At 37.7% G+C, this 27,883-nt stretch overlaps 1 protein-coding gene across 4 annotated transcripts in view; it reads right to left on the reverse strand.

Moving 5' to 3' along the window:
• Positions 1-791: 791 nt before the first annotated feature.
• The window catches only part of Prdm5 (PR/SET domain 5), a 173,294-nt gene continuing 146,202 nt past the window's right edge, over positions 792-27,883 (reverse strand). For all 4 annotated transcript variants that reach the window (XM_063260715.1, XM_063260717.1, XM_063260718.1 and 1 more), the window contains 2 exons: positions 8,380-8,484; positions 792-4,117 (listed from right to left, as the gene is read on the reverse strand). In XM_063260715.1, coding sequence (XP_063116785.1) covers positions 3,953-4,117; positions 8,380-8,484 — 270 coding nt within the window. In that variant the 3' untranslated portion in view covers positions 792-3,952. The remainder of the gene's footprint in view (positions 4,118-8,379; positions 8,485-27,883) is intronic.

Below are 27,883 nucleotides of genomic sequence, written 5' to 3' on the forward strand. Positions count from 1 at the left end.
TTCCTTGTATCAAGGATACTTCACAAGATAGAGGCACACCAAAATGATGGAATATCCTTTCAAAGAAGCAATCGGCATCAGTCATTTATTATCAACTGTTTTTGTTACCTCTGACTTTGCTGATTCTTCATGATGTTCCCTTTCACATGTTGCTCTAGCTATGTCCAGAAGGAGATGAAGGACGTAGACAGTGCTCTCGTATTGTCCTGGGACTGACTTGGCGTGACATTAGTAATTGTTACTGTTTAGATCTAAAATGTCCTCCAAAAGTTTCATGTGTTTGGAAAGTGACTGGATCACAGAGATACTATACTCATCAGTGAATTCAAATAGGATGAGTTCAGTATTAAATGTGCTGTTAAGAGATGAGTCACTGGAGATATGATCTGAAAGGGTGTGCTATTTTTCCATTCCTTCTGGTTTCTCTGCCTTCTGGCTGCCGTGAGTTAAGCAATTTTACATTATGAGGAAAATTTCCCTCTGCCACAGGACTTTCTGCCGTACATCCAGTGGACTGTGGACTGAACCTTTGTAAATTTTAAGCCAAAATAAACCTCTTTTCCTTTAAATTATAGGTGTCAGGTATTTTGTCATAGCACTAGAGTGATTAACACAACGATACTCTCCAGACCCAGCAATGTTTACAAGTACAAACTATAACACCATGAGGCCTGGGGGTAATGAAATACTTTCTTCTTTTACCACAAACAAGTTTAAAGCATTCATTTGAATTTTACTGTAGAACTTTAAAAGTTCAGTTTTATAGTAAAATAAAATGCTAACACCAAGTGTGGCAGAGATTTGTGTACATTTATTATAAATTTGTAATAAAGTAAAAATGTGATTGGCATTCTGTTAGATTCACAAACATTCTATTTCTATGCATACAAACAAACCTCAGTATTAATGGTAAGACTTTAGTTCTGTCTTACCTGTCTACCTCCATACATTCCCAACCCAGAATGAGTTTGCATAAGGAAGATTTACATTTGTGAATAAAAGGATTATTTTTATTATCTGTGCTTTCCTTCCAGTTGTGGGGGAGTAGCAGCACATCAAATTTAATTCTTACATTAAGGCACCAAGATCCTCTGTATCCATTTTTACAACCAGCCAATGCCGTGGCTGCAACAGATCAGAAGAGCTATGTGCAAATAAATGCACTTGCATGGCAAGCACTGCATTAAAAGGCAGTGCAGACAGGCAGACACACATACTGACACTAGAAGACATTCATTTCTTCAAAGTAGCATTTTAACTACTCTGTGGAACTCCAAGAATTAATCATCAACAAATACATTTATGTTTTCTATGTAGTTAACAAGAAGCAACAAGAAAGAAAGAAAAAAAGAAAGAAAGAAAAAGAAAGAAAGCAAGAAAGAAAAGAAAAGAGAAGAAAAGCCAGTGATTTTGAAATAAAAACTTCAAGGCACACAAACATCTTACATACTAAAAGAAAATATAGCAATTATAAAAGGATACCTGAATCTATGCCCGTTATTTGAATGCCTTTTAAAGCACTTAGCTGTGACTATACAGGTGTCGAGTTTGGCTATCTGCAAAGTACCTGAGCTAAAATGTTTCACAGCAGGAAAGAAAAAAGTTACCTTTTAAAACTACCTGCATTCTAGGTGGTCTATATAGTTGTCTATGACTATTTATTTTTGTGATTTGTCAATCAAGCCTAAAAACATTTTCCTCTGTTACTATCAAACAATTCCAAAGTGACAGCACACAAATGCTAGTATGCTTGTGACTATTTATAAAAAAAATCATCTTATGGATAAAAGGATACAGATTGCTTGCTGAGGACCGGCTCTGCTTTCAGCACTTGGAAGAGGATGATGCTCTGAGAGTCCTCTCTTTCTTCTAAGGTTTTCCCTGCCCGCAGGCCAAGAGCAGGGTGAGACTCAATACTTTTCCCTGGTCATTTTACCCTGAAGCAGCACGGGGATTAATCCCATGGCTCTAAGGGAAGCTCACAGCAGTCCCAGAATTGTGACTCTCACTGAGATTATCCAAGATTTCCACTTGCCCTCCTCTAAAGTACCACAGTCAATACATAATGAGGGCATGGGCATCCCATATAGCAAGGACAGCATCCAAACGAATAAGCAGAGGACACTTAAATAACAAACACTACCATATTTCACAGCTTTCCTTTCATACTCAAATGATATCCAGCACTCTATCATGGTGAACTAAAGATTACTTTGCTCTAAAAACATATTGTTGAAACAAATAACAGTGCAAAACAGAACCAAAATTTATTTTTATAAAATACAATCTCTAATATCAGATACTAAAATACTACATATATCCATCTTGTAAATTATAATTTCAGGGTTTATATTTTTAAAGGTTACCTCTGATGAATTTTAAATTTAGAATTTTTACAGGCTTTAAATATATCTATATCAAATCTTTATGTTTCTTTTGAAACTGAAGCTGGACATCAATATAATCTAAAACGAGGTTTGTAAGGTCAAAGAATTGTGTCTTCAGATAACTATTCTCCTAACATGTTATAATCAAACCACTTCCTTTAAAGTGCACACCTCTCTTTTCAGTAAGTTCCAGTTAGAGGGGTTCATGAGTTGTGTTTCACTTTAACATTTTTTGGCTTTTGGATTCCTCTAGGTCAGAGGCAGCAGGTTGTTTGTAATCCTGAAAGCTCTAACATGTTCACCTTTATGACTCTAGCTCATTTTGACAACACTGTAAGAGTGTATTGCATCATCATCTCCCTAAGCTGTTCATTGTATATTGCTGTCAAGTATTTTACTGAAATATAATCTAAAGAAGAAATTACGCACTTGCTCTCATTTTCCTTATGGATTAATGACAATTTCCATCATAACCATTGCCAGATCTTTACTTTTTATACTGGAATCCTATGTATGTGGGATGACTGAGGACAATTCAAAACTGTTTCAGAGTCACTAACTGCCAAGATTCTGGAAAACATCCCTTGCAAAATGAAATGTGAATGCTCTGAGGACTCTATTATACTCACACAACATCTACTGTATGCTTTCATGGAGTGAGAGGGTAAAGGCTATGTTTGTCATAACTAGTGAGGTAACGCTACACTATTGTCCTGCTAGTCTCAGCCAGCAAATATGGAGAACTTATTCTGTTTCTACTTTTAGCTCCACATATTTGTATATCATTAATTCTAAATAGAACAGTATAAACTCAAGAGGGGCAGCTTGATGAATATTTAAATGTTATAGTTATTTTTATCCAGATCTTATGAAAATATTCTAGGTCATGAGTATCGGAATATAAGTAATGCATAAAATAATGATTCCTGAGAGTTCTCTAACACAAAGAATATTTTAATAGATGTCTTAATTCTTAAATATCTCTATTTTAAGCTCGTTTGTTGCATGAAACTATTAAATAAGAGAAACTCTTGGTCTGTTTCATAAAATAGCAAGTATTTATCATGCTACCATGCTTGAGACTGAAAATGTTTACTCTTACTCTTATTTGCAAAGAAATATTTGGATAACTTAACTTCTATTTAAGTTAGTAATAACTGGTTGCAATAATCAGTATTTGAAAGTGTGCATACACATACACACAGAGATATACACATGTATAAAAATAATAATAAAATAAAGCCTAATGGGGAAATATGTCAATAAACTTAATTACAGAGAGATAGCCAAGAGAGCCATGAATCCTTTCTCCATTTTCTATGACAGAACACAAATGGTATTTTGCAAAGCTACAGAAGTTTTTCTGTTTGTAGTGTTTCTTGGTCAAAGTAATACTTTGTCTCTCTCTTTTTTTATATGTACATTATAGACACCAATGGAAAACAAATAAGAACTTGAGATCAGTAAGTTACTTTTGACTATTTCTGTTATGTTGATCAGATGAGAAAAAGCTGGGATTCATATTAGTAGCCCTTGTGAATGGTGTAAGTGCTTTACAGCTACCACTAGCTGTCAGCTACACCATGGATATTGTCCATATGCACTTTGAGGTAGTCATTCCTTGTAAACTTCTTATGGCAAAACTGGCATTCAGCCAGCGGACGATTGGGATTATGAGTCATCTTGTGTCGGATCAGCATTTTCTTCAGGCTAAAAGCCAAGTCACAAACCTAGAAAAGATCCAAAGATATCAACCACATTACACTGGAAGACCTGAAGATTCACCAACTTACCATTTACACAACAGACATTATTTAACGTGCTGTCATGTATGTATTCACAGAGCTAAGGAAAACAAATGTTCTCAGAATAAATGAAATTTAACATCTATACAAATGGGTGAAGAAATGAATTAAATTTCCAAGTTACTTTTTTCATTTAATTGTATCCTTTGCACCTCAATCACCCTTTCTTTCCTGCAGCATCTCTAGAGAAGCAGCGTCCTGCAAATCATACCTTCCACGTGATGGATGTAGTGTGCAATGCATGTTAAACCTGGTAAGTGAAATGCTTCAGGGTCTATATGGCATTTCTGTCTCTGGCATAAATGGCACAAGACATTCTCACCAGTGATCCCTTCACATCAGTCCCTTCGTGATGTTGATGGTGCATGCTAGTTCAAGCATAGTAAAGGAACATTTATTATCCACTATTCCGTTTTTGTTTTTGTTTCTTATTATAAGCTTTGTTTAACTAAAGAATGTAACAAGTTTGCTTCATATAAGCTCTGCCACATTGCCACCTGGCTCAACATACAACCTGGTAATTAAAAACAGTAAGTTAACACAGAACATGCATAGCATAATAAAAGCTATAAAAGGAAATGAAATTCAAAGCATGACGTTATTTGTAAAAATTCCATTTACATGAAAATCTTCAAAAGCACATCCATTCTAAAGTTAGGCACATTTAACTACTGTGAAAACACCATGGAAAGCATAATGAATATAATGAGAACGGAAATTGCTTGTAAAAGTACTGTGAAGAAAGCTGGAGTTCTGAATGAGGTGAGGCTTACAGAAATAGTATGGCAAATAAAAACTGTGCTTTGTTTTAGGAGGAAGAAAGACTTGCATTCACAGCAACAAGAAAGTCAAAAGCATGAGATTCTAACTAGGTAAGAATGAGGACTAATCCAAAAGTAATATATTTCAGCTTACGTGTAGGTGGCAGCATAGTGTGGCAGAAAGAATGGAAGCTTTTGAGTGAGATCACTTTCCAAGGAAGCCTGCATCACCATCCCAATTTAAAAATTGATGCCTCTCTGGATACCTTTTTGTTGCTCAGATTTATTGTTTACAGAACACTGTCATCTTCTGACACACAGTGTAACTGATTTATTTACTTTATGATTTATTATGTCTCTACTCACTAGAGTCTCGGCTCCATGAGGGAACAGATCTCTGGTCAGCTTTACTCACACGTGCATTCTATTAAATTATTTGTTGAACACCCAACTTGAGTTTGAATTCTGACTATCACTACTAAGGAAATTAAAACAAACAAATAAACCCTCTTAACTTCACTTCTCTCACCTGTAAAATGACAATAATGGTGATTACCACACAGGATTGCAAAATAAAACAACAATCTGTTGAGTGATAAGATTGTGGAGACTTGATAATGTTAAGTGGGTAATTTTTCTCATCTTTTCTACCAAAAAAGTATCATCAACATATTGGAAAGAACAGACTGATGTCAGTAAGAAAGAATCAAAAGCCACTGTATGTGAGTTGAAAGAAAGCAGCTATTCTAATGAATGGCAGTGCCCTCGGATGCCCATGTGTTTTACAAGCAAACAGGGTAATTTACCAGAATAAACATAACTTACCCAATTAATCTTAGGAAATGACATTTTTCTTTGGGAATAGGCCATAAGTATAAGCTTGGTAATTATAACTAGGAACTGACTATATACCTTTAAAGTCACTAAGTAACAAAGACAAGTTGCATTAAAAATCAGAGAAAAAAAAACTAAACTATGATGATTATAAAATATATAAATTACGATAACATAAAAGTATTAACCAGCTTTACTAAAAGACAAGACTTCGGAACTAGGAAAAATCCAAGATGCCAACGCATACTATACTTAAGGTATACATAACCACAATGAGATAGTCCACAATGAGATAGTTATAATTTAAAAACAAAGTAGAAATCAGGTTGGCAAAGATGTGCAGAAACTGAAATTTTGATGTACTGTCAGTGGAAATGTAAAATGGTTTGGCTTCTGTATAAAACAGTATGCATGGGGGTTTCTCAAAACTTAAAATGCAGAATCTATATATGACTCAGGAATTCCACACTCACGTATACACTCCAAAGAACTGAAAACAGGTACTCACACAAATTCTGGTATACCTATGTTTATCATAGCACTGTTCATGGTAGTGAAGAGGAAGAAACCACCCAACTGTGGATGTATGGATGAGTGGATAAATGAATTGCTGTATACAAACAACAAAGGAATACCATCCAGCTATAATGAAGAATCGGTTACTGTAATTACTACAATAAAATTAGAGTACAATAAACTAAAAGAAGCCAATTACAAAGGTCACATATTGTATAATTCATTTATAAGAAATATCCAGAATCTGTAAATCTACAAAAATGAAAGTAGACTGTGGCTGCCAAGGTCTAGGGCAATGGACATTAACTGTTCAATGAATACAGAGCTTCATTTTGGTGCAACAAAAACATTGCAAACCAAAACACATATGGGGGTTGTGTAACATTGTCAGTATACTAAAAGACACTGAACTTTTCATTTTTAAATGATTGGTTTTGCTATGTAAAATTCATCAAAAAATATCCCCTTGGTAGGGTACACAGGGTGGAGAACACAGACACAGGAAATCGTGTATGTAAGACAGGGTGCAGGTCTGAGCTACATACTGTTAACAGGTGTGAGAACTGTAAGCCAGCAATGGGTCTAAGTGTTTTCTGCAGGGAGAGATCAGAATCCAGGTGAATAGATTAAGAAGGAGGCAGTTATGAGGACCTGGAACAATGACAGCCAGTGCTCTTGAGCAGGGTGCACTGCAGGAAACTTGTGGGACACTCAGAAATACGAATGTTTACCACATACATGAGTCTGCACTACAGATGATGATCAGAGTGTTTTGAATTCATAGAAGTAAAATGATAGCTTAATAACATCACTGTTGGGTTTACCTAAGGAAATATTCAACAAATTATTCCTCATAGGTAAATGAAGTATTAAAGGTACAAAGATGTTGCTACACTATTAATACTTAAGGCCCATATTGGTTATTTGTGCAGATATACAATTAAGTCCTTTAAATAGTTTCTTCTTTATAAAAAATGCTTCCAGTAAGAACATCATTTAATTGAAATAACTGAAATTATTAAGCTGAGACTGTGGTCCAGACAGAGCTCAGTGTATGCCCAGTTCTTTAGACTGTGGGTCTTTCTTGTAAAGTTCACTGTTAATAAAGATATTTTTCTGAGCAGGCCCATTGGGAGTGCATTGTTGCCTTAACCTCACCACCGAAATTTCACGGAAAGACAAGGCCAATATCTAGTGCCCGTGAGCTTCCTTTTACAGGGACTGTGAGCTGTCTCTGTTGGGACTCATGGGACTATTTTCTTGACTACCTCTCAACACGTACAGAGTCCGTGCTGCGTTGTATCACAGAGTCCAACTTGAATGTTTGTTCTCACTTTGAGCTACATTAGTACTTGTTTTGATATTTATGTGTCAAAACTAAGTCTACTTGTGCCTTCCCAAACACCTGTGTCAATTCTCTGTCAACTGTCAACTTCTCCCAAAAGAATTCCTACACCCTGGCTGAGAATTTCTCCTAAATTAATCAGATTAAATTTACTGAGAACAGTAGTACTTTTTCTTATTAAACATAATGTAAACACTTATAATTCCATTTCTTTTCAAATGTCATCAGCAGAAAATCTCAACACAGCATTATTTTACATAAAGGAATTTATATGTATTTTAGAAATTCACTGTTTGAATTTAATAAGTAAGTAATATCTGTGACGAACCAAATCTTCGGTTTAACTGTCATTAAACTGTCAAAGATTTGGGAACACATACAAAAGCTGCCTCAAACTATGTGAATTTACACCTGAGAAGAACAACTCAATGACATTAAAATGGTGCCAACATGTTAAAAAAAAAGTCAGATTTTATTTGCTGCCAGTTAACCATGATGAATAAAAGTGTAAACTGATTACACGGATTATGCAAGTAAAAGCTACAAACAGTGTCAGACATTAACACGCACAGACTGGATATGCAACAGCCAAACACACACCTGGCTGTGTGAGGGTGCACAGTATGCATGTGTGTGTGCGTGTGCGCGCACACACACACACACACACACACACACACACACTCCCTTGTTACTGCAGGACACTAAAGAAAGAAAAGAGAATTCAAACTCACATCACACTGGAAAGGCTTTTCTCCAGTGTGGGTCCTCTTGTGCTCATCCAGGCCCCGCTTCTGGCTGAAGGCTTTGCTGCATTCTGAGCATTTGTACGGCTTCTCCTGCAGTCATGGGTGAGAGCAGATGAGTAAATGCAGAGCCCTTCTTGCACTGGGTGGGTGTCAGGCTGGAGGGCGTTTTACCTAGGTCTGCAGGGTCCCATGGCAAAATCACAAGTAATGAGTTACTTCAAATTTTCAGGAGAAACAGAAATCATCAACATTTGGAAACTGAAAACTTAGCTGAGGGTGCTTCCATTGGCACCGTGGAATTTTGCTCATATCGTTGGGCCTCCTACCTTTGGAAAGCTGTTTTTTGAGGGCTGCTGTAATCTAACTTCTTACCCTCAATGGTCAGTCATTTTTCTGGTCTTAGGATACCATAAAATTTTACTGGGACTCCAAGGTATCTTGAACCAAGAAAGCTTGATGATTCCTCGTCAAAACAGTGCTAATTGTTTACAGTATCATAGAGGTTCCTGGAAATTAAACTTTCAGAACTAACATTTCAACCAATTTGGGGGTAAGTTTTAAGAAGCGACAGCTCAACTTTGATTTATGTATTTTATTGTGTATGACCAAAGACATTTTTCTGGTAAAATGTTCTTTTGTAAAAACAAAATTGCTTTTCAAAAACTTTTTTTTAAACAGTTGTTCAAACTCTTAAGGAAAAGATACCTCTGAAAAGGAAAAGAAAAAGTGTCTAAATTCTTAGCCATTTTTGAAACTGGAAATTCAAACACACCACCATCCTTCTGGCCTGTAAAGAACTGTGAAACAAACTGATTAACACACTAAGTTACTACTTAGTACATCAATGAAAAGATTTGTATAGGTTTTAGGAAACTTATAACAAGTTTTTCTCAAATATATCTTTTAACATTATTATAACTATGTTTTTAGACTGAGATAGTATAAGTAAATTTTAATTTCTTAACATACATTTGTATTTCTCTTTAGTATTAAAACATTTTTCAGACTTAGAAAACAGTGTGTAAGTAACAAAATGGACTTGCATGTGCCCAACAGCTAGCTGAAGAACTCCAGCACTGAGACAGGGTGCCAGCTGGTCCCCAGCCTTACCGCACACCTCCCACCTCTGCAGGGATAACCTCTCTCCCAAATGTGCAGTTTATCATTCTCTGGCCTTTTTCTATGTTTTCTTCTTCTTATTTTTTACCCTGTATGTCTGATGGAGGGAGATACAGTATTATTTTGTCTTTTAAAAATAAGGAGGCACAGCTGGGCATGGTGGCACATGCCAGTAATCCCAGCACTCAGGATGCTGAGGCAGGAGGATCACTGCAAGTTCAAAACTGGGCGACAGTGAGTTCAAGGCCAGCCCAAACTGCATAGTAAGACTCTGTCTCACAAACACAAAATAAATAAATAAACAAATAAATATAAAAATAAAAAATAAAAGTACAGATAATATCATGTATTTTTTTGGGTGCTCTTTTGAAATATCATTTTTGGTCCGCATTATCTTTATGGGCCTCATGTTAACTTTGTGAAATATACAGCTCCTTGTGTTCACTCACTTTCAATGCTGTATAGTATTACATTTGATGGATGTAGTACAGTGGGAATACCAGTGATGGTTATTTAAGTTTTTTCCAATTTTCCCTTTTACAAATATCATTGTTTTTAGATCTTAAAAAATCATCTTGCACATGCAAAGGTGAATATGGGGTAGCGCAATTTTCTAAAGGATGAAACTAGAGATTGCATCTCTAACATTTCTAAGCAAGATCAAATAACTATACAGTTAATAAGCTATAAACTCCAGCATCTATTCTTATAATCCTATCACTCAATCTTACAAACTACAGAGGCTCCGCAACTACCCAGAAGCTATGTTTGCATAAACTTGCAAATTTCTCAAGTCCAAATGCATCTAACATATGCAAGCGATCAAATATCACAGCCCCACAACACGGCTGCATAGCGATACTATGGAGTGTCAGCTGTTTACCCTCATGATCATGAGGCCGACTGTTCTCCTGAGCACAGACTCCTGGCTGCTAGTGTCTGTGCCACTCCGAGAGGAGACCCTACCTATTGCACATCATCACCATGAAAAAGAGCAAAATCCAAAGAACAATTTCTATTGAATGAACCACTGTAATGTCAAAGCATCGTAAGTTGAGGGCTGTTTCATTTTCTTGGAAAACAGAGTATTTCATCACTGTGAAGTGAACTTTTTATCTGCAATAATCCTTTTTTATCTTAAAAATCATGTAATTGTAACACATTTATAAAAGCTTTACAAATTTAGTATTTGCCAATAGTCACATTTTTCTCTCAAACAGTTTATATCCTATGTATAAGAAGTGGCCCATATAAATGTCATGCAACCAGATTTTTAAAATCTAGACTTTTGTGACTCAAGGATTATGAAAAAAGAAGGCAAGTTTTGTCTCCCTACATTTGTGATTACTGGTATTACTATTTCTAACATTTATTTTGTGCATTGTTTTTATCCTACTTATTTTCTAGTCTTTTTCCATAAATATTCTTTCATGCTTTAGATTATTTTCCTCCTATATTTTAGAAATTATGGATTCCATTTCTATCTTGAGTTATTGTCATGTTTAAGTTTGTATTTCCTCTGTTACTGAAAAATTTATATACTACAGAACGTTCCTACCCCTATAAGTTATAGTATAGTATTATTGTATTTATACTATATCTTTGTTATTAATGTGAGTCTTAGCTCACACTGCTTGAATGAAATACTATATTATAGATCAGGTGTTATCAATAGAAAGTTATCAATAGAAAGTTATTTCTTGAATTTCTGAAGACTAAAAATCCATGCTCAGGCTGGTCAGGTTCTGGTGAGGGACTCTTTTTTTGAGGGGTGGGAGAGTTTGTGGACTGCCTTTTCTCATATGGTGGAAACAAAGAACTCTGGACTCTTCAGTGTCTTATTCACAGGGCTCCAACCTCATAACTGCATCACATCTTACTTTTTCACTTGTTCTATTTGGCTATCTGAAAGCATCCTAGACATTTATATAATACCATTGCACTGGTGGTTAGGATTTCAAAATACGAATTTGGGGAAAACACGTTCAGTCCATGATAATGCTCAATATGGAATCATTACTATTTTATGTAATTGGTGTCATTTAGTTTTAAAAACATTTAACACTTTCTTTACTTTCTTATATATTACTTCCCAAAGTGGTAAACTGTTTTCATTTGATTGAAAATGATTGTGTTTCTTGTTTGCTGTTGAAAGAAATCTACAAATCCAGTTAGGTAGGCAATTGACTCATCCTTTTTTTTGTTTTTAATCTCTGAACCCCCCTCCTTTTTTTTTTTTTTAACCATTTGCATGGCTTTATTTAGCCCTTTCTATAATTTCATTAGAATCGGTTGATCAATTCTTTTTTCAGTTGGTAATAGCTTGTTACTTAATAGGAGCAGTTGAGCTTTCATTCTTGCCATCATATTTCATTTCGTGAAGTTTTATTTGCTTCTCTTCCTATTCCATTTCCTTTCTGATACAATCTCCTTGTTTTACTCATGGTACATACGAGTTTAAAAACATCCTAGGTGTTTATATAATTTTCTTTATCTGATAAATCATTATCTCAAGTTTTAGGGAAGTCTAGGTCTGCTATTTGTGGTTTCTTCTGTCTCCTGCTCATAGCTCTTATTTCCTTGTGTGATCCTGGAGTCTGAAATTGTGAGCTCATGTTTGGTGGTCTTTATCTGTTCAAACTCTGTGACCCTGGGCTTGAGGCTAAGCCCCTCCAGACTGCATTTGTGTTTGCTTCTTCCAGGCACTCCCGCGATGCTATCAATCAAAGACCATCTTAAATTTATTTCTTGCCTTGGGATTTTCTGGTCAGGCAAGTATTTTACGTTTGAACTCCAAACATAGTGAGGAAAGGATTGTGGTTACGTAAGGGGAATGTTTTTCTTGCATTCAGCAATTATTCCAAACAGTTCAATGTCCTAAGCACCAGCATTTGCCAAATGATTGTGAGCAAGGCCTTTATAGGGTCCCAACATTATGCTGTGTGTAAGTCTACCTTGCCGTAGCTTGACATAGAAAATCATAACAGTATTAAGTCCTAGGATTATCAGTGTTGGCGAACACTCTACAGGTGCCATGTTCCTAGTCTGAGCCTACCACACTGGGTTTCTGCTCCATTTTTTTCCTTTGGATCTTGGGGATCATTGTCACATTTTTAAAAAGCCCAAATGTTTGTCGTTTTATTTTATCCAACATTGTTCTTCACGATGCCTTCTTTCCCCTGGAATATGAAGTTTCTACCACTGTGCCAGAAGTGCAATTTGAAAGATTTAAAAAAATATATTTCAATGAATGAATATTCAGTTATTAGGAAAAACATTGAATTTTCTTTATGGTCCTAAAAACATATGTTTTTAGTGCTTTTACCCTTTAGTCTGAATAAATACAATCTCTTTTTACACAGTGAATCACCTTTGGCACCTGTTACTTCACCCAATACTGCTGTTTCAAAAACTTTAAAATATAGTTTGAATTAGTTATATAAGAAATCACCTGGAGTTGCTTATTTAGGCACTTGTTATACCCAAATGTTTTATTTCAGTTTTCTATTTTAAATACATAAACAAATACATTTTAATCACAGACACAAATATATGAATTATACAGGAAAAAGGGAAGCTTTACTTTCCATACTACATTTGTAAGACCAACTTTTTTGAAGCCGTGAGTAACAAGCACCATGACGACTGTCAATGACAGGAGAACAACCTAAGACAAGATCAACTACAGAAACACAGCCCTAAGAGAATAAGAGGAAATTTCAGGCAAGTCAATGAAAATCACAGTATGAGCATCAGTGATTAAGATCACCCTCCTTCCCAAGATTCCTTTGAAGAGAGATCCTAGTATGGCCCCCATACATTCTTAGAGTGACTCTTGGCTGGCATATTGAGAGTCTCACAGTGGGTAGGGGTTTTGTAGTTTGCAGATGAGGTTTAAAAACCCAAATGGATATGGCTTACTTATACATATTGCTATTTTTCAAATGCTTGTATCTATATACTTCATATACAAATGTCACTGAAGTTATAGTTCCCTTATTTATTGTCTCTCTCAAAATATACTGCAAGTATAATCACTATCTTAAGTTTCCACAGGAAATCAGGGTATATTTATGATGTTAAAATGTTTGTTCTCCCTCAAATGTTCTAGAATCTCAAATCAGAGAGATGCATTGAATAAGTAGTTCTCAATTTGTCTGCATTACGCCTCAGTCTCTGTTCTTCATGTAACTACCAGAAGCCAGTGAGTCCACTGAGTCCATGGGGTTTTGTTCTCAGTGACGTTCATGAAAGAAAGGCTCTCTGAGACCTCAGACCATCACTAAGTCTAGAGAGAAGTACCTGTGTATGTCCTTTAGACGGCTGCCTCTTTTTCATCCCTAGACAAAAAGTCTGCACTTTTCCTGAGAATATCACAAGAAGGCATATAACTCAGATATTGGACACAACATCTACAGTTCTGCCTGGAAGGATGTATAATGCTTATCTTTGATAAAAATCCAATTTACAATAAACAGCACTAAAGCATGTATTAGAAAATTCCTCCTTCAGTTAATGCCTTGAAATGACTGGTGAAAAAAAGCAAGATCATTTATTTCAAAAGTAAAGAGACTCAAACTGAGCTGAGATCGGAGGAGTTAAGAGCATTTTCTCAGAACGGAAATCCTCACCCCTCTTCCTTACTAACTGTTTCCCCTTGTTCATAAGCCACGTTACAGAGATACACATGGCAGACACAGTAGGATAGAAAGAGAGAACGTGAGCGTAATAGTGTATAATACTAGAGACACTGACTCTGATTCATGTCTCTCTCAGAACTGTGTGCACTGAACACATACATGTGAGCAAATATCAAGGGAACTTTAACTTCTAGCCTCACGGAGGTTAAGAATCATGGAGGTTAAGGTCCTTATGCGCCAGCTGATACAGAACAGGATCATGTCACCCAGAAAGCTTAGCAAGACACCATAGGCTCTGACTTCTTACTGTCAAGTTAGGCAGCAGAGCTGAGGCTGAGCTGTCTACCATCTTCCCAAGGACATGCTGGACATGGTCTGCAGGCCATGTGGCCAGTGGGTGCAAGCACATTGGATGCCATTTGCCGCAGCTGAAGTTCTGGTCACTCGGCTGGTCCTTCAATTTGCCATCCCCCAACATATCTGACTTGAGTAAATCATTACAACATAATTCTCCTTTCCGCCTGTAATGTTGCTCCAAATATGTGCAGCCTGGAAGGATCACTCTCTTATCTCATCCTCCTGGTATGCCACTGGAAAAGGGTTGGTGCCTTGCCTATGATAATAATGGGAGATAGGATAGCCTTAGAGAAGTGGGGAAGAAGTTAGCCCACTGGAGCATTTCTTAGAAGGGGACTGTAAGACTCTGAGTTCTCTCTCTCTCTCTCTCTCTCTCTCTCTCTCTCTCTCTCTCTCTGCTTCATGACCACCATGAGGTGAGCAGTTTCCTCTACCACGCATTCCTGCCTTGCCATAAGCCATAAGCAATGTGTCAAGTGACCATGGGCTGCAACTTTGGAAACTCTGAGCCAAAATGCACCTTTCTTGTTTTTAAACTGATTCTGATCAAAAGCTGACTAGCATGCTAGGAGACAGGTGGGCTTATGAAGGCCCCACCACCCTTCCCCACATAATAATCTTAACTCCATTTCTTTCGTTCCTTTTTCTCTCCACAATAAAAATCTTTACTATGAGCTCAAAGTCTGATTCAATAAATAATAAAGTAAATTGTTTCTAACATTTTTGAAATAGAATATATAGTACAAATCACACATTTTAACTTATTAGCTGGATGTAACTAGAGATAAAATGAATAGCTTCTTGATTCTTTCTCTGAATGATTTCCCAATTTTACTGACAAATAGCTTGTCCTTTGTCATCCTAACTTGGGAATTATTACCAAATGGAAGCAGTCTATTTATCAGTTAAGTAGTGTAATCTATCAAAGGCAGAATTAATCAGAAGTCTAATCAGTCTAGCTTTAATCAAACAGCATTTGGCAGAAGGTACAACTTACAGAGCTCTATGCTCTATGCTTTTGATATAGCTAATAAAATCCTATTTTTGAATTGTTAATAAAGTAATTTCAAATGTTATATTTTGCCAATGTAAAATGAATTAATAAAGCTCAATGCAGTTATATTTTTGATAAATCTTGAAACGACTATACCATTAAATCCTCTGCAAAAGAAATTTAATAGATTCTTTGTTATTTTTTTATCCCTATTCCCTTCTTTACGTTCCCTCTCCCACCTCCTATTCTGAGCTGAGATCGAGAAGTCCCCCTATTCTGGCTAAGGATGGATGTCCAGGAGGTTAGATGCCTGCCCCCTACTATTATAAATTGCCAAAGACCTGGCTGGCTCACTGTTGGGTCCCTGGATGAAACACCCATGAATGGATTATGGCAGATTACACATGCAGTAGGTATGTAATCCAAAAGTGTCTTGTGATTATTTTTACACAATCAGAGGCAAAAGCAGAAAATATAATAAACAAACTCTTTCCCTTTTAGCCAGATGCCATGGCAAAGATTTCAAAAAATAATACAATGATGCTTAGTAAATGTTCTCTCATGATGACAGTAGCCTGCTTTCCATACAATTCAGCAAGGAAAATTAGTAACCAATTAAAAACAGAGGGCAGACTCATGAGTGTGATGAGTACATTCAGAGCCTGTGATAATTCCTCTGTTGCTATATCTTAGGCAGGATGATCCACGGACAGCCATTCCTCTATTCATCCTACTCAAAGCTGTAACAAAACCAGTGTCCATATTTACTGAAACAACTTCTGCATGAGCAACATGTGTATCAGTTAAGATTCAAGATGAGAATCAACAAGTGAAATCAGATGTGGATCCCTCTCTCTCTGTATCTCACATACATACACACATGTGCACACACACACACATACAAAGGCATGTTGGGATTTTAGAAAGTTATCTGCTTCCACATTAATTTATTAATTCATTTGATTAATTTTTCTGAATTAAAGCATTCAAAACTATTGATGTCTCTTAATGTTCAGGAAAATGGTGGCTTTTGCCACATCTTATTTTTAAATTTAAAAGAAAATCCTAACAACTCAGCAAGCACCAGCAGTGGTGACATACGTCTTGGAGGCAGAAGCCGGGAAGATCACAAGTTCAAGCACAGCCTGGGAAAGTGAAGTGACATCAAAATCCTGCCCCCCCGCCCAAATAAAGGCAGGGATGTCACTTAATACAGAAGTGCTGGGTTCAATCCGCAGAACCAAAGAAAACAAAACAATAAAAAACAAAAAAATTAAGAAAAATGAAAAATCTCATGAAACATAAACCTGGTGTGAATTCCTTAAATATGAAATTTCTAAATAGATTTTTTAAATGTGTAGCTTTTCACCTTTTGAGCTGCTCCAGGAGTGGTTCGTGTCCTCTTGCTGTACCAATGGCCAACTGTAGCATGCAAGAAATTGTAAACTTACCATTTAAATGGCTGCATGATTTTGGTAAAGGATCTGGAGCATGTTCATTTAACTTCCAAGCTTTCTTATGCACACAGTTACTTACTAATTTCCAGGGTGGATTACAAAGCCAGCCTGAGACTCTCTTGCCTCTACTGTGTGACAAGACCCATTAGTCAAATCTTAGATCAGGCACAGAGCAGCCTCTACCCTGCACTGGGGTCTGTCTAGGGCAGTTTTCACAACCTCAGCACCACTGGTTTTGGGGCCAGATGATTCTCGGTTGTGGAGCCCCTCCTCTGCATCAGGGGGCGGTCAAGAGCTCGCTCTTCCCCACCTCTACCCCCCAACTGTAACAATCCAAGGTATCTTCAGATACTTCCCCAAACCCCCTGGTGTGGAAGTGGGCTGGAGGGGGACACTTTCGAGAAGCACTGTGTAGACAACGCTTCTCAAATTATTTGTACTAAAAGATCCTGTTTCTCCAAGCCTGCTGCGGAATAATACCTTTGTAAAACATAAGAAGTTAGTGGAAAATGATCATCTACTTGAACAACACAGTGATGCTAAACTGCTATGATGTTCTGACTTCTTCACAATGACCTTCCTTATTACAGACCAAAAAGAAAGAATTTCTGAACTGCCACTGGTTTGTGAGCCACACTTTGAATAGCACTAGTTTAGAAAAAAAATGTCCTTGGTCACAGGATGCCTATGATTAAATAAATTATTATCTAGAACAATTCTATAATATACTTTATACAAAAGATACCTGCTGCCAGAATTACACCTATACTTTGAAATAAGTGTCATTTTAATTTTACATATAAAACTCAAGCTTTGTGGCTGGGTGTTTGGGAGGATATAAACGAAAAATGAGTACTTGTTTGAATTCACTGAGGAAACAGAGGAGACTCACTATTCTGTCCTCTGTGCTTATGTTTGAATTACATTATAAAAGGTTACCTTTTTTTATAAACATGTTATAAAACTTAAAACATTGCTACTCTCCTTCCCCTTCTGAGGTCATCTGCTCCACTTAAGGCAACCAATTTCAGGGTGGAGAAGATGGGCTTTTGTAAACCTTACTTCATTTTCTAGAGATGCTCTTGTGTGGACCACTGACAGGTCCACTGTCAACAACAAAACTGCAGCTGGGTGAATAACAGGATCCCTAAACCCCAGTCCTCTGACTCCTTCCTCAGTCACCCGGCCTAGGGTGCTCATGTGTGTTGGAGAAGAACCTGGTACCCTTGGATGATGGGTCTCATGTGTAACAGGGCCGGAATGTCTACCACATGTAGTAACATCCCTTAGCAGATCCTTTGCAAGAAGCAAACTGTGGTGGTCCTGGCCACTGACCAGAGGTCAGCTCTGAACTGTTTCCCTCAGTGTGGAAGACTATAAGATTCCTTTTCTTTAGTGAGACTAACTTTGTGGCCAAAAGATGACTACTGGCTTTCATAACATATCAGATTTACAGGTGAGATTTAGAGGAAGGCTTGTGAATGTGGCCCCAAGGGTTCCTATTACTCAAAGCTAAGGGGACAGATCTACAGCTCACAGGACAGAATGCCATATATCTAACAGTTTTTCTTAATGACCTAACTCCATGTACCACCAGCTGCACACAATCAACACACACTGAGTTTTCCTCTAACAAGCAGCTTGCCTAGGAAACTTCTTTTACAGATGTTTATAGCTTTTGTGGCTTTTTATTCACCATCTTGTTTTTATAGCTGGTGCAATCTTTCAATATATGACAAATCGTACCCATGGCCTAGTAAACAATGCACCTAAAAATTATAACTCTTAGGGAAGCCTTCGAAGGCTAGGAGAATATTTAAAGCATGTTTCCACATAACACATCCATAATTGGTTTTGCATTGTAGCTAATGGGAAACACACTCTCTATAAACTAAGAGGATGAATTGTACAATCCACATATAGAAAACTAAAAATAAGCATAGTAAATAGAACCTAATTTTTTTGTTAGGCTGTGTGTAATTTTTAAATAGAAACAAGGAGGCACTGTCCCCTCTCAATTAATCCCCTTTGAGGCCTTCACAAAATAAAGTGTGGAAATGAAATGGCTGAGCAGCCAGGAAGTCCCTATCCTTTGCATAGAACTGATCGAGGAGCTTGTTTGGCAAAAAAAAAAAAAAACAAGCAAAAAATTCAACCAAACTAGCTCAAAACATTGACTTTTGCTAGGGCTACAGAGTGACTCAAATTCATCTATTTGCAACAGTGAAATAAACTGAACTAAACATTTCCCCGTACTCTTCTCATTTCTAGCCCAGTGGATGTCAACCCCACCTGTACATCCAAGTCATCTGGGAATGATTTTAATAACTACTGATATGAGGGGCCCTCTCCTAGGAGGCCTGTCTTGATTGATTTGGACAGGGCCTGGCAATGGCACTTTAAAAACTCCCCAAGTGTCTCAAATATACAGCCAGAGATGAGAACTGTGGACTGGTCCACGCTCGGTCAAGATAATCACTGTAACAATAACGACGATAATTAGGTCAGCAGCGGGTAGAGGGGCAACCCCTTTCTCTCCTCCCGCTGTTAGTTACATGCTTTACCACTATCACTGTTATCAGACTGCCGCTTTCCACTAGCTGGCCGAATGCAGAAACCTTTAAAGACTTTTTCCCTTTAATTGTTAAGCAATGCTGCAAATTTGTTATGGTTACAGATGAAGAAACTTTACAGATGAAGAAACAGACATTTAAAAATATGCATGGTTACACAACTGGGTAGAGAGGACAGAACGTGGAAGTTGGTATCCTCCTCCACGCCCACTGTTTGGCATGACTACTGGCTGCCTACGTCCCTTTTTTTTCTGCCCTTGCTTGACAGAACCACAGTTCTATTGGGGTGCTTCCCTTCCACCTGGTTAAGCACCCAAAGGTGGATGCTCCCCAGCCCAGTCAAAGAAGCAGCTGCTGTTCAGACCGAGCCTCGGTCCCCACCTCTCCCGCACACTGGGATCACCACAGGAAAATGCTGACAACTGAGTTCTAAGCTCCTCCACCCACAGACAGTGATTTCATGGTTCTCCTTGTGGTATTTTTAATCCCCAGTCCACTTGTTTTTGAATTGTGAGATATGGTTTTGCTAAGGCTCTAAGTTTCCCAGGTTGGTCTCGGACTTGTGCTCCTCCTACCTCAGTTTTTCAGAGTGTTTGCATTTACAGGTTTGCACCACGGTGCCCAGGATTGGGGCTGAGCTAATGACACAATTCCACTGTCCTGGAGGATGAAGTTGGAGTGGACTGTGAGACACGACAGTGGCTCTTGGAAGAAGGACTGTCTTTGGGGACATCTGGCAAAGTTCCTTTGCACACAGGCCTTTTAAGGAGGCACCACCTGAGGTGGGGGTCACCATGTGCTGTGCCTGTGAGAAGCTGGCTGAATAGAAAGGGACCCTGAGGAACCTTGTCCCTGATGATCTTGTTGAGTCCCTGCCTTTATCAACCACAGGATGGCGCTCCCTGTGAACCTGTTACATGACTCACTCGGTATCCTTGTTTTTAATCCTTGTTTCAATGGGGGAATGAAAATTTTCTAGTGTTCTGATCTTCCCATCATATTCTCACCGTCCTATCTAGCGACAGAGTACTTCTGGCTTGACCTGAAGCATAGAAATACAACAAAGATCAAAACCTCGAAGTCCATGGCTTGCTATTAAAAATGATAACACAAATGCAACCTAAGAATCAAGTTTTAAAGATAAGAGTTATTTTGGACAGCAATATTTTCCTTATATACATGAAGAAAGCTATGGAGGGGATGAAAATATATTTGCTGATAAGAATTCTGAGAACAATGTGGGGCTCATGCATTGTAAAGAATTCCCTCTGTATGGAAGAAAAGAAATGGTGTGGGTGAGAAGGTTTTTTTTTGTCTTTTTGAGACAGGGTCTCACTATGCAGTTCAGGCTGGCCTTGAGCTCACTTTGTAGCCCAAGCTGGTCTCAAACTCACAAAGATCCTCCTGCCTCAGCGTCCCGAGTGCTGGGATTACAGGCGGGAGTCACCACGCCCAGCTCAGTGAGAAGTATTATTAATGGAATTATCTAAAGAGAAATTATCTCTTTCCCTGAATGATTACTAATTGTTTAGATGTTTTCTCCAAAAGTGTTACAGACTAATTATATGAAAAGGAAATTTTTATCACAAGGAAAGTTAGGTGTAACATCTTTAAATGACAAATGAAACTAAAATAGAAATTAAAATGTAAGGGAAAGAGAAGGAAATATAAGGAAAATACATATGATAAAATATGGAGAATATATGGAAAAGATAACACACACACACAGAGGTAAGTATATATAGTGTCCAAGACAAAAATATTAAATTTCAAGTAACAGAATGGAAGTCAGCTGTGAAAATAACTGGCCAACCTTGTGAGTACAGGTTGCTGACACAACTGTCTTGTTATCTCAGTATGTACCATTTTTATTGTTTTTGTTAGTTTTATCCTAAAAACCTGCCAATAAAGACAAAATTCACACACATTTAAGATAGCCCAATTTTCTGTATGTTTCAATGAGCTTAATATACATTCCTGGCAAATGTAGAGACTCAGACAGAGTAATTCAATCAACACAAAAGGTATGCTAAGGAAAAAAAAATACTATTTCTTCTTAAAAGAGATCTTTTCCTGTTTATGAGCTAGTACTTTAAACTTACATAGCAATTAATTTAAGTGTCCTAATCTCTAGTCACAAAGGATCTGACAGTAATCAAGGTAATTCTCATAATTAGATGATGTAATTGAGAGAGAGTCCATCAGCAAGTCTCTACTGAGTACTGAGCAAGACACTGTGCTAGGAAATGTGGGAAATGAAGAGGTTTAAGATGTGGTCCTTACCCTCCAGAAGAGCACAGCTGATGTGCCAAGCAGTCAGGGCAGAGGGAGTAGATGCAGCTGAAGTGTTCTTGTCCGTCAACCAATAGGTCTTGTTGCCACACAATCTGAAATACGGTACTATGCAAATACCACATCCTTTTGTCAATTTGAGAGATATTACATAAGTACAAAGAGTGATGAGAAAGAAGAATTCCACATAGTCACAAATTCTTGCATTTAGGGGCATATCCAACCAATCTCAGAGAACTGAATTAATTCAATTTGCTGTGTCCAAAAACAACAAGCATGCTTCTGACACATTTGATGGTGGCAAGAGTAATCCATCCTTGAACAAAACTATCAAGTTTATTTAGAGGTAGGTCAAAGAAATTATGTAAATGCAAAGTCTCAGAAAAGGGTCACCCGATTCGAAAGAAATAACATACTTATCCCATGACACAATTTGGAAAATAATAACACAGCAGAAAGGTGCTATCGCACATGCAGCTCATTCACCCGCGGCCAGCGGGGCACTCGTCTCAGCCAATTTCATGTCAACAGGTGAAACCCATCAAGGAGCAGACAGGAGTCAGAGGAAATTATATCAATATAAATTACATCTCTGACTCAACACGCTGCACAGATGGCAGGGCGCTGGTCGCACAAACCTGCCCCTTTCAAACCTCAGAACGCTGGAGAAACAGCCTGTCTGTTTGCACAGGTGAGGATTCCAGAGTTGTCCTGGCAGAGAGCTTGCTAAATATGAATTTGCTCGAAAGTCATAAAATGGTTTGGAAAAAAAAAAGTTCATCTGTCTAAGTTAATTTTAAACAAGATGACACAATGGGATTATTGTAATAAATGGGGAAATTTTTATTTTCCAAATTTGAGGATCATGAATCGTTTTCAAACCCCAAGTGCTGAACATCTTTAAATTTAGAATATTGATACATTCAGTCTTTTTGTTTTCATTTTGGAGCACTTTGTTTGTTTGTTTGTTTTTGTTTTTACTCCTGTAAGCAAATTTGAGCTTAGACGTCTTTCACAAATAGATGAATGCTTCCAAAGCTCTGTGTAATTCCTGGTGATACTGCAGAGTCCAGGGGCAGGTGTGGGCTTCACACTGCTGTATGCACAATGCCTACCTCCAAAGAAAGGTGGCTCGCTGTCACTAACAGTGACTACCAACAAACCTAAGTTCTTTCTTTTGCCTTTTAAAAAAGAGCAGTGGTGGCTTATCCACCAGCTCTTGGTTGCTTGGGGGTCTGTATTTCTTTATTTAATTGAGAACTATGACAGGTGCATTCACCCATCCCTGTTTGCCCAGAACTGGCCCGGCTGTATCCCTAAAAATCCCATATCCTGAGAACTTCTTCAGTATAGAGTAAAGAAGGATGATCAGAATTAGAGTAAGATACTGCCAATTCAGTTTCGGTATTAAACAGTACTAGGTAAAGTCAGGAATGAAACCCTGAGGTTGTGACCCATTCTGTAAATTCTATCCCTCTAAATTCACTCAGCTGTACTTGACAGGGAGACGTACTAAACAGGAAGGATTCTGCTAACACAGAATCCCTCTTCCAATGTCCTAGTCTCTCATCCCATGTGAAACAGTCAGTCTGTATCCTGCAGGCAAAGGAATCGGTCACCTAGGAAAAGCACTAAGCTTCTCCATTAGTCACCTAGGCAGACCACACTGCGGGGAAGAGCGGCTTGGCATCCCCGCTGGCACAGGTCCCCGTGCTGGAGGTGCAGGGAGGAAGCACGGATGAAGGTGTGAGGACAGCAGTACTCCAGAACAAGGAGTCTGACTTTGGTGTGACCCAAATAAAATGCGTATTCTCTCATGAAGCTGTTTCTGCTTGTTTTAGGGGAACTTTTTAATACAAAGAGCTACTTAAAACTTCCCACAGCACTCACAAATTATCCAACTGTTTCTCCTAGACCTATACTAGGTTGAAGGCAAGATTGAACTCTGGCAACTTTGTTCCTACTAAGCTGTAAGACACCAAAAACCCCCAAAATTCTTAATTTTGAACCATTCCTTTGCACATTGAGATGATTTGCTCTTGTTGCAATTTTTCAACGTTTTGTTCCTCGATTGAGAGATGCTAGCCTTTTTGCAGAAAATGCTAAAAAATGAGCACAAATTCCTAGTAGATTGTCATCTCTCCTTTCATTGTTACAGTTATAACTGTTTTCCTATCAGTAGGCAGGTATTCTGTATGTGAAGTCAACATATGAAGTAATATATTTGGCAGAAGATTTAGTTAACCTGCTTCTTATATTAAAGTCACAGTGAGGCCCAAACGCTCAGAGAGACCGCAGAGACTGTACCTACTATATACTACCAGTCTCCAAAGGGGCTCTCTCTATGCAAGAAATAAAGGATGCCCTGGCCATCTCCAGACACCAGATGAAGTGGGCTGGAGGTAGGCAGGTGTCTGAGGCTTTCAGCTCAGTACTGCATGAAAAGGAACGGACACTGAGCATGTGGCAGCCCCGACACCACCAAAGGCTCTGAAGAGCACAGATGTATGAATTTACTCATGTCCTGCCAACTGCACAACAGAATTTAGTATTTTAAAAATTCAAAATTCAGTCATCGAATCATATATTACTTGGCAATAAACTGTCCTGCATGTTAAAGACTATATTCTAGGCGGAATGTCATTTTCTTGGCAATAACATAATAGTCCGCTTACATGTCTAAAAACACATGTTCACTTTAGTCTCTGCCTCTACTGCCTTTATAAAGGCAAATATGTGCAACAGATCCAAAGCAGCCAGGCACAATATAATCCAGAAGAATGCTACTTTTAACTTAAACTGGCACAGGGAAGCAAGTACATTTACTCGCTAAAAAAAAGTAACTGGAACAGAAAGGTACAGCTATATCCAAGAAAGGTGCAGGGTGTGTGTGTACATGTATACACAATATATGTATATAAATATGAGATATAAGATAATTACAAAGGGTGGACTGAAACGGAAAATTCAATGCATACTGAGACCAGTCTTAGGAAAGCATTTAGAATTGCTCCCCCTGTTGGGTGGAGTTTTTGAAGTAGCATCCACCCTGTAGGGGGCATGAATATGCTGATATGCATAGGACCTGGGCCATGTCCAGTACCATGGACATAAGGCAAGTGGCTAGGTACTTGACAGGCCTCAAGGGTAGACCTAAATCTTAAGTAGGTTCCTAAGTGTCTGTCCCTTTTGGCTGAGCAGGAAACTACCACTAAGGAACATCAGATTACTGAGAGTTTTTGGTCAGGGCCACAGCTGTCCTCAGAGGAGTTCTTCATGTTACTTATAGGTTTCTCCAGCTCAGCCACTGATCCTGGGGTGAAAGGCTTCAGATCTCATCAGCAGTCCTCAGAGATTTCAGTCCCCACTTTTCCTGCTTCATGATTTCCAGAACATCAAAGTTCAAATCAGTCCCTATCTGCTTCATCTGTTACCATCCAGCATCAAGGTCACAAGCAATCGGTGCCATCATAGTCACTGTAAGTCAGAGTTTTACAGAACAAAATTCCTAGGAAAACAATCCATCTGTCTGGTATGCCTTTACAGTATAAATAAGTAACGTTTGGTGGTGAAAATGTGTTTGAAAAATTGTTCCTCACTCTGTCTTTTAAGTATACTTACAACCTTGAACACACAGTGAAACAAGAAACTAAATTAAATACATAGTTATAGACATAGATATAGATATAGATATACATTCTTACTGTTCTGATGTCACATGATGACTCCATGGGACACTTGTTACATTTAGTAGAATTGAAATATTCATAACATAAAAATTCATTTCTCCTAAAAATGAATGTTTACTTTCTTTTCCCATGGCCTCACGGAACTTGACATATTCATTTGTATAAATTCTTATCTTCCACTTTTTTACAAGCAACACCTACCATTTCCAATAGTCTGCCTAGTGTTCAGCCTTTTACTGTTCAAATTTAAATATTCTCTTGAAAAGAACTGAGATCACAAGGAAAGATAAAATCCACACTATGGACTTTCCAGGTATTTTAAAAGAAAGAATGCACCAAGGATGAGATTTAACTGGAAAATGTTCACTGTGTGGTAAAGAAAGGAATTTATACTTGAGGACAGAAGAGAAGTAAGACAAAAAATACTGTAAGAATTAGTGTTCTAAGTAGCATGCTTAACTACTATTCAACACTGGTGGAAGGGAGACTGCCTAGAAGGTATAAATCTAGAAGCCCAGCAGGAGGCAGTTGTGTCTGTAAAGAAATATATTTCAAAGAAAGCATAAGGTTTCAGTCTTAAACACAAAGTGAAGAAACAGATAACCAGCCTCAGCGTTTCTAAGGACAAGCAGATTTTACTTCAGTGTAGGTTTGGTTTTGGTCAGATTGTACATGGCATTCATGTTCATTGGCTCCTTTAGAGTAAAATTAAGGAATTGCAGAATGAAATATTTTCCATGGAATAAAATGAAACACCCACCACTGTATTTTAAACAGGAGCCCATATGAATGATCTTAACTCATAAGGCCTAAGTATTCTCCATGACTTCATATAACACTTAGAAATACTGAAATAGGAGCATTTTACAAACCCCACTGACTCCTGGAGATGAGTGCAGCACGGCTGGGAGCCCCAGAGGGTCTCTGGAAGCTGTGATCACATGGTCTGGCTGTTACCTTCATATGGATTTGTTGTGGGACCTGCTCTGAGCCTTATGGCCTCGGTGTATCTACTTGAAAAAAAATATTGTTCTGAAAATAGTCAACTTACAAGATCTGAAGGGTCTTCTACTGGAAATATTGTTGTTTTGATTTTAAACAGTGCAGCCATATTGCAATATGAGGAATTTCAGTAAAACGCAGAAAGTAAATCTCTGTATATTGAAATTTCACTTATATACTGGATTACAAGGCAAGGAAATAGTTCTTTCTAGGGTTTTCAACATATTAACAATACAAATTTATAGAAACTAGTTTACAAAGGGGGAGATGTCATACTGACTGAATGATTTCCTATGAGGGACTGTTCATGGCAGTCATAGTGCACTCCAGTGTGAAACTTTACAGCAGGAATCCTGAAGACCATGCAGAGACTGGGAGGGGGGGGAGGAGGAGAGAGAGAGAGAGAGAGAGAGAGAGAGAGAGAGAGAGAGAGAGAGAGAGTGAGTCAGTCTGTGTAGGGTGTTGCTCGATGCAGGTGTAGCAGCAGTGAGCTACTTCTGAACTGAAGGAGAAATTGACACCAGTTCTCAAAGATCGGTTCATACCCTATAGAATACAGTGTATTAGAATATTTTGCTGGTTGTATACACATCTAATTTCCAATCTTGCTGCCCCTATTTTTGGTTATGAGATGCTAGATAAGCTACTTAACCTCCCAAACTCTCACTTCTATCACTTGGTGTTTTTTTGTTTGTTTGTTTGCTTATTTGTTTTGTTTTTGTTTTGATTTTTGGTTTTGTTTTGAGATCATGGGAATTGAACTCATGACCTTGTGCTTGCCAGACAGGTGAGGTGCTGCTGAACTGTATCCCCAGTCCACTTCTATCACTTGTAACATGGAATATTTATACCAGTTTTAAGAATTTGGCTTATCTAATTCTTAGCATATAAAAGAATTCAATAAGGGCATTTTATGTAACACATTAATTTGCTTTCTTTTATTTCTCATCACAATATGTGTGTCAGTGAATAATATAATTTGAAATCGAAAAAGATACATGAATTATGAAAATATAACTAGGTAACTTTACAAAAAATTAGGTATAAACCTCAAGGTAGCACTGTTCTTGAAATCTATTAATGAACTGCTCATAAAAATAGTTCTTTATTTCAAGATTCTTGTATTTCTTTGTAGTTAACACTGAATAGACTGTAAAGCGAACATAAAATTCTGTTTTCAAAAGATAATAGCATAATATGTATTAATTTTCTAAAGATAACAGCTCATTTCTTTAAAAACATTAATTGTATATTGCCTTTCTTAAAAACAAAGAGAAACACTCTTTATAGATTTCAGACAGCACATACTTTCTTTTTAGTCCTGGAGTGTATTATTAAAGTCTAAAGTTAATATAATTGGTGAAGC

Source organism: Cavia porcellus, unplaced genomic scaffold (genome assembly GCF_034190915.1).
Source record: "Cavia porcellus strain 051 isolate PalLab524CR breed Dunkin Hartley unplaced genomic scaffold, mCavPor4.1 scaffold_14, whole genome shotgun sequence".
Classification (NCBI taxonomy): Eukaryota; Metazoa; Chordata; class Mammalia; order Rodentia; family Caviidae; genus Cavia; species Cavia porcellus.